Raw genomic sequence first — 7668 nt, 5'->3', positions numbered from 1 at the left:
CGCCAGTGCCCGGAGAGTTATTCACCATAGGGCTGCGCAGGGGCGTCAGCAGACCCAATGCTATACAGGGGCACAGAAGGGCACCAAGAGATAATGCTAGCGCGCAAAGTGTGCAGGCAAAATTTTTGTTTTGTTATTTATTTTAGAAAGCTTTTAAATTAATTGTACTATTGTAAGTAGTGCATGTACACTATTTTGTGCACATTCGGTAGATTGCTCTGTATGCTAAACTTGAGCTAAACTCCAAGATAGCAAGATTGTTGTTTTCTTTTGTTAAACTCATACCGGGGCACAATAAATCAATACCCAGGCACGTGCCCCTGTAAAATAGGTCTAGCAACGCCCCTGGGGCTGCCACTGTGTGTGTGTGTGTGTGTGTGTGTGTGTGTGTGTGTGTGTGTGTGTGTGTGTGTGTGTGTGTGTGTGTGTGTGTGTGTGTAGCGGTGAGATGGTGGTCTGATGTTCTGCAGTGTGGTAGCTGATGTTTACATTCTGTGTGTGGGTGGTTTACGTTTAATGGCGTAACGCAAAACAAAAAAAAGTTTTTCAAATTCCTGAAAAAAATGATAGATAAAAATTGGAGAAAAATGGAAAAAAAATTGGCAAAATGTGTCTTGCATCAACACATTGCATAGGCATAGTCACACCGCAGGAAAATTGAGTCACACCACAGGGAATTCACTGCATTATGGCCATTTTAATCCTTTTGTATACATGACTGACATCTGAGCTCATGCTAACTTGATAATGACATTGTGTTTAACCTTAATATGTGTTTTCATTTATAAAAAAAACTTTTTTCCTCCTATAAGAGCACACCACAGGACACTATAAAATGAACCTAAGCATTGCGTGACAGAAAGATTGCAATATGAAGACATATTAAGAGGTTAAGAGTCACCTTAAACTTCCACAGCACTCTCCAATAACTGAGTACTGACTGGTTAGGAGCCAGTCTTTAAGACCCTTGTAGTTGGCCTTGCAGCTGCCCATTCACAAACATTGACATACATGTCACCCCACATGAGTGAGAGTGAATGTCTGTCTGACTCCTAGTCTTCCTCTCTGTCTGCCTGTCTATCTGCCTGCCTGTCTGTATACTAGACTGTCTGTCAGTCTATATGCCTATCTGTTTGTCTGCCTCTCTGTTTGTCTTTCCGCCTGCCTGCATGCCTGCCTGCCTGCCTGCCTGTTTGTCTGTCTGCTTGCCTGCCTGCCTGCCTCCCTGTTGCCTGTCTGTTTGTTTGCCTGTCATTCTCTCTCCTTGGCTGGCTGTCTGCCTGCCTGCCTGCCTGCCTGCCTGTTTGTCTGTCTGCTTGCCTGCCTGCCTGCCTCCCTGTTGCCTGTCTGTTTGTTTGCCTGTCAGTCTCTCTGCTTGGCTGTCTGTCTGTCTGTCTGTCTGTCTGTCTGCCTGCCTGTCAGTCTCTCTGCTTGTCTGTCTGTCTGTCTGTCTGTCTGTCTGTCTGTCTACTAGTCCATCTGTCTATCTGCCTGTCATATGAAAAATGTACAATTACAAAAATGTTCATATGCGAGTCTTATATGGCATATAATTCCGTCCTCCTCCTACGTAAGGCACACATAGAGTACGTACATATCCCATACGTGAGAAAGACCCATGTATACATGGCATGTACTACAACCTATAAACATTGTACATGGAATGTGTTTGTGTTTTTACATCCTATAAAAGTGTCCCATTCCCCTTTTTTACACATATACGATTTATACAGTCATACAAGTTCTGTAGCCTATATTTTCCCTATGGGTTGCTTCTAAATACAGTATATTTTCACTGATGGGTTGCCTGTCTCTGCCCGCTCCAAAAGCGTGCCTCAACACTGCCTATAATACCCACAATGCACCATATCACACCTAATGCCCTTCATTACCCATAATGCACTACATTGCACATAACAGAGACGTTTCCTCTCTGCATATAATGCACAACATTAAGGCCAATTTATACTTATTGGCGCTGACGGTTGCAGAGCCTGTGCAACCGTCTGTGCGCGACCACACCCCCCGCGCAGAGGCTCTGCAACCGTCGTCGCGCGCCTCAAAAAAATCCTGACTACGCGACAGACGGTTGCGAAGGTCGCAGAGAAAAGGCGCTGTGATTGGTCGTCTCGATACTTCCTTCTTCTCGTGGCGGCACAGTTCTCCGGTAGTTTACGAGAGCCAAACTGACAATATTCTGTGGAATACGAACACTTTCTTTCTAGTCTGTGTAAATAAATGAAGCTACAATGACTGAATTAGTAAGTTGCAAACAAACACTACATCAGTTTAGCACTCGCAGCACAATGCCTGCAGTCTGACTACTGTACTGTAGCCTTGTAGCTATGTAGCCAAATGTAGCTAACGACATGACACCTCGTGCGCAGATCTATAACATCAACAGTGGTTAGCGACCGTAAGCAACAGGCGCCGTTGCTGAACTATAAGGCGCATTTGACATTGCGTAACGACTGCATGCATAGATAGACAGCAATGCATTCTAGGAATGTTGCATGATGGTTTGAAATTGTGTTCGACTTGACCAAATTCCGTCCTGCTGTGACAAAGACACGACATGTCACATGGTGTCAAACTCTCATACAAGCGATTGCAGACGGACCGTGCAACTCCTGCAGTTGCTTATCTCTGTTGAGGCTCACTGTAAGGGTCTATACACTGCCACCACAGTGACGCACCCCTTGAACTGGTTGGCCAAAGGTTCACTTACGTCTGTAGATGCGCTGTAACACACTAATGCACCCCTAATGCAAGGCACTCCTTACACACCTTACATGTGTTGTGCTACATCGATCAAACTGGTTTGCGCTCATCGTTTCGTTCAAATTTGTGTTCGACTTTGCATACACTGTGTTAGCAACATCCACGCCATGGATCATCACTGCCCTGAAGAAGGCACTCATGCCGCTACGCGTGGGCCTTGTTTTTAATATGTCCATGTAGGACCTGTCATATTAATAAAGACATTTTAATTTGGAGTGCCTTAGTCAGAGAATTTATTCTCATTTTTTGATCCTGGAAGTACTATACCTTGGACTAAAGAGCACCCAAACCCAAGAATCCAACAAACTATCTGGATAAAAGCACGCCATACTCCACAAACTGAAAACATCCATGCCATGCCAGGAAGTTCTCGCTGGCGTGGTCTGCAGTTTTTGATCGACAAAATTCAGTGCAGAACATGCCTACTAGCACAACTCCCCAAGCACACCTCCATGCTGGCTACAATACTCACAATGCGCCACATCCCTAACGTGCTACATTACCCATGACAACTCCAGCTGTTGCAAGCAATGCGGAACATGAACACATGTCACCAACCAAAACATAGCACAGAGTGAATAGAATGTCAGGGAGTACAAATATAATGGAATCACAGCGTGTTGAAATTTACCAAAAAAATAGACTGTTTGTGTACGTAGTGTGTGGTGTTCAGGCACACTATGCAAACTTATAAGGCTGCTGTAATAGACATAATGGAAATATATAGTACAGTACTGACAAAACAAAAAATATATAACAGTGTAGCGTACAGAATATATATATATAGGCCTGTATATTTATATTACTAAATATATAATAGATAAAAATAATAGTTTATATATAGTAGAGAGACAACGTATGTACAATAGTAGTAGTCCAGAAGACGGACATATTGCATTGTATACAGTTGATAAATGTGGCCAGGCCTTAATCAAGAAGCTTGCCGCTTTCCCCTCACCTCTCATCCCATTACTAATTGATCCAGGTGTATCCCCTCAGCTGATTATCTGTCTTCCCTAGCGATTGGCCACACACCTTCGATGCATCTTTTAAATTTCACCCTGTTCCCCTCAACAGTATGCTGCGTAGTTTTTGCTATCCACCTCCTCCCCTGCTCCGCCTTGTCATGTATGACATGGCACGTTCGCTTGTCATGTCACCTGGCTCTGTTCGTGAAGGAAATATTTCTCTCTTCCGGTACTGTAGTGACAAGAATTCCCTAAATGCTGCACCCCCTGACTTTCTGCTTTTTCATGGTGCTCATGGAAATAGGGGGGCTCCTCTGAACAAAGCCATACTGCCAAATTAATGGTTTACAGTGGTCTCCAAATGGGCATGGCAAACTTTTGGCCCGCCATGAGGTTGGAACAAATGAAAACATGGGTAACACTTTACTTAAAGCCAACATTATAAGCGCATTTATAACAAATTATAACGCACGTTATAATTACTTACAACGTATTATGACTACACTCATAATGCTTCATGATGCTTTATATTAACAGTTATAATAACCTAGAATCTAGCTTATAATACTTTATAAATCTAAGGGTGTCATGAGTGCTCATGACTGGCTATAAACTACAGGCTGCCCGATGGGGCTTATAGAACATTATGAGTACCTATACCCCTCTATGTACAGACCTGGATGCTAAACTGTCATAAGGGCTCATACACTGCTATAATGTTTCATATGAGATCATAAGTCGCCATTGTGTGCTCTAAGTAAAGTGAAGTTCATATGGATGCATCTATAATGCACTGTATAATGCACATCTATAATGCATCATAATGTACTGTAAACCCCATCAGGCAGCCTGTAGTTTATATCCAGTCATGAGCACTCATAATACCCTTGGAAAGTGTTATAAGCTAGATTCATGGCTCTTCATTACTGTTAACATAAAGCATCATGAAACATCATCGGTGTAGTCGTAATGCGTTGTAAGTAATTATAATGTGCATTATAATTTGTAATAAATACGCTCATAATGCGCTATCGATATGGGCGTCATAGAAAGTGTTACCAAAACATGCTTGTATGCTCTCTGTGGCCATGCGGCCGGGCGATTTGTTCAGCCCTGAGCCTCATTTGCGCTACACAATGTGGCCCTTGGGTGAAAATAATTGGAGACCATTTGTTTACAATAAAGAAATCCCATTCTATTTTTTGACTGAAATAGTTCTGCCAGAAATGTAGAGGTTAAAAAAGAAATCTATAGGTCAGAGATTGAATAGAAATATATTGTAGACTGCTTTGTGTAGTGAAACCTACTGTGTGAAGTAGATAAGAGAGAAGAGATTAAAAAGAAATCCATAGTAGAGAGTAAGTAGAAATGAAGCAGAATATCAATATAGCAGACAGGAAATAGCTAAACAGGAAATGTGTAGTTTAGTTTAATGGAGGAAATGAATTAATCCGTAAGGAAATTAAGCAGCAATAACAAGCTGCAGCAGACTGGATACTGAGCCGTCACACACACACACACACACACACACACACACACACACACACACACACACACACACACACACACACACACACACACACACACACACACACACACACCTGTAGCAGGCCACTGTGATGTTCCAGGCCATTAAGAGGGAAACAGGTTTGTGTCATTCACAGCAGCCCCCTGAGGGGGTACACACACACACACACACACACACACACACACACACACACACACACACACACACACACACACACACACACACACACACACACACACACACACACACACACACACACACACACACACCAAGGACATCAGAGTTGTCACTCTGCTGGCAAACACTCTCTGAGGACACACACCGCCAGAGGTCATTCAGGGTTCATCGCAGATCTACACGGACACACACACACACACACACACACACACACACACACACACACACACACACACACACACACACACACACACACACACACACACGGTCTTGTCCCTTAGGAAGGATATTGATGTTATAGTGGGGATATTGATGAATTGTAATCACTGATCCTTGTTAACAGCATGCTGTGTGTGTGTGTGTGTGTGTGTGTGTGTGTGTGTGTGTGTGTGTGTGTGTGTGTGTGTGTGTGTGTGTGTGAGTGAGTGAGTGAGTGAGAGAGAGAGAGAGAGAGAGAGAGAGAGAGAGAGAGAGAGAGAGAGAGAGAGAGAGAGAGAGAGAGATCCAGTGATCCCTGTAAGCAGGACAGCACCTTCTGTATATGTGTGTGCGCATGCGTGCGCGCGCGTGTGTGTGTGTGTTTATATGTGTGTGTGCGTGCGTGTGTGTGTGTGTGTTTATATGTGTGTGTGCGTGCGTGTGTGCATGTGTGTGTAGATCAGTGAACCCTGGAAAACAAGTCAGCACGTTCTGCTCCGCTCCATTCTGTTCCCTTCTGTTCTCCACACCTCACAGTGATTCTTGTGAAGGTGGGGAGCACCTGTACACACACTCACACACACACACACACACACACACACACACACACACACACACACACACACACACACACACACACACACACACACACACACACACATACAAACACAGAGATCAATATCAAATCATGCGTGTGTGTGTGTGTGTGTGTGTGTGTGTGTGTGTGTGTGTGTGTGTGTGTGTGTGTGTGTGTGTGTGTGTGTGTGTGTGTGTGTGTGTGTGTGTGTGTATGTGTGTGTGTTTTAGGGCAGGTGTTCCGCAGTGTGTGAGGAAAAAGAGCAGTGCCCGCGTGGCTATCTACTTTACTACTCACAGAGAGAGAGAGAGCAGTCACCTGCCCTGAATTATCTCTCTCTCTCTCTCACACACACACACACACACACACACACACACACACACACACACACACACACACACACACACACACACACACACACACACACACACACACACACACACACACATTTATAGCAACTGTGGAGAAGCGCTCCACAAGAAACAGAGAAGAAGAGAAGAGAAGAGAAGAGAAGAGAAGAGAAGAGAAGAGAAGAGAAGAGAAGAGTTTTTCAGGCTTTTACGTAATACGTGTCGGCGGACATCAACACTCGTCACATCTACAGCCACATCGCATGCACCGCGTTTCACAATTACCGGATTTATCTCACGTTACTGCACGAGAATTTCCTGAAATTGCGCAGCAACGTTTATGAATACACGTAACAAACCACCATCTGTCATGTAGAAACGTCAACGGGTAATAAACACAGCGAAGCACTACTGCATTAAACTTCTGCATCATCATATACAGATGATCATACATACCATCAACGCACATGTAAAAGCTATTAGGCAAACCATAGCACATCAACGAATATATAACGGCTATTATGCAAACCATAACACTGCATAAACAACCCGTTTCACTCCACTCTATTTTACGAAATATTTTCCTCAATCGGCTGGCGCTGGTATTGTGGCGAGGGCTCGGGTAGCCTACCCTCGAGCTACCTCGTGCAACAAGAGTGCGTGTGCGTGTGTGCTCCAGACAGCCGTCACTCACTTCTGCCGTGCCGGGTACCGTGTCCTCGCGGGCAGACATCAGCTTCAGTCTCGTGTTCAGGGAGAAATAACTTTCGGGGCTTCGTTTCTCCTCTCGTGCTTCTGGCGTCGTGAACGGCTGGAGCTTGCGGACGGACCTGTCAATTGGCATACACACCTGCCTCCTCTCCTCCTCCTCTCGCTCACACACACACATACGCATACACACGCGCACTCCTCCCTTCGCGCCACCAGTTTATTGCGCTCTAGCGATGTATTTACCAGAACATCGCGTTCGTGTCGGGTACGCGGAGAGAGAGAGAGAGAGAGAGAGAGAGAGAGAGAGAGAGAGAGAGAGAGAGAGAGAGAGAGAGAGAGAGAGATTCCCAGAAAAAGATGTCCAAGTGGGTGCACACC

General features: G+C 44.6%; 1 protein-coding gene across 1 annotated transcript in view; it reads right to left on the bottom strand.

Annotated features, from left to right (window-relative positions):
- The window catches only part of LOC134468764 (potassium channel subfamily K member 2-like), a 38284-nt gene extending 30842 nt beyond the window's left edge, over positions 1 to 7442 (bottom strand). The window contains exon 1 of the mRNA XM_063222638.1: positions 7274 to 7442. Within this exon, the coding sequence (XP_063078708.1) occupies position 7274 (1 nt within the window). The 5' untranslated portion in view covers positions 7275 to 7442. The remainder of the gene's footprint in view (positions 1 to 7273) is intronic.
- Between the last annotated feature and the right edge of the window lie 226 nt (positions 7443 to 7668).

This window comes from Engraulis encrasicolus, chromosome 18, assembly GCF_034702125.1.
Source record: "Engraulis encrasicolus isolate BLACKSEA-1 chromosome 18, IST_EnEncr_1.0, whole genome shotgun sequence".
In the NCBI taxonomy this organism is placed as follows: domain Eukaryota; kingdom Metazoa; phylum Chordata; class Actinopteri; order Clupeiformes; family Engraulidae; genus Engraulis; species Engraulis encrasicolus.
The sequence above is the reverse complement of the archived record's forward strand: the minus strand, read 5'-3'. Positions and strand labels throughout refer to the sequence as shown.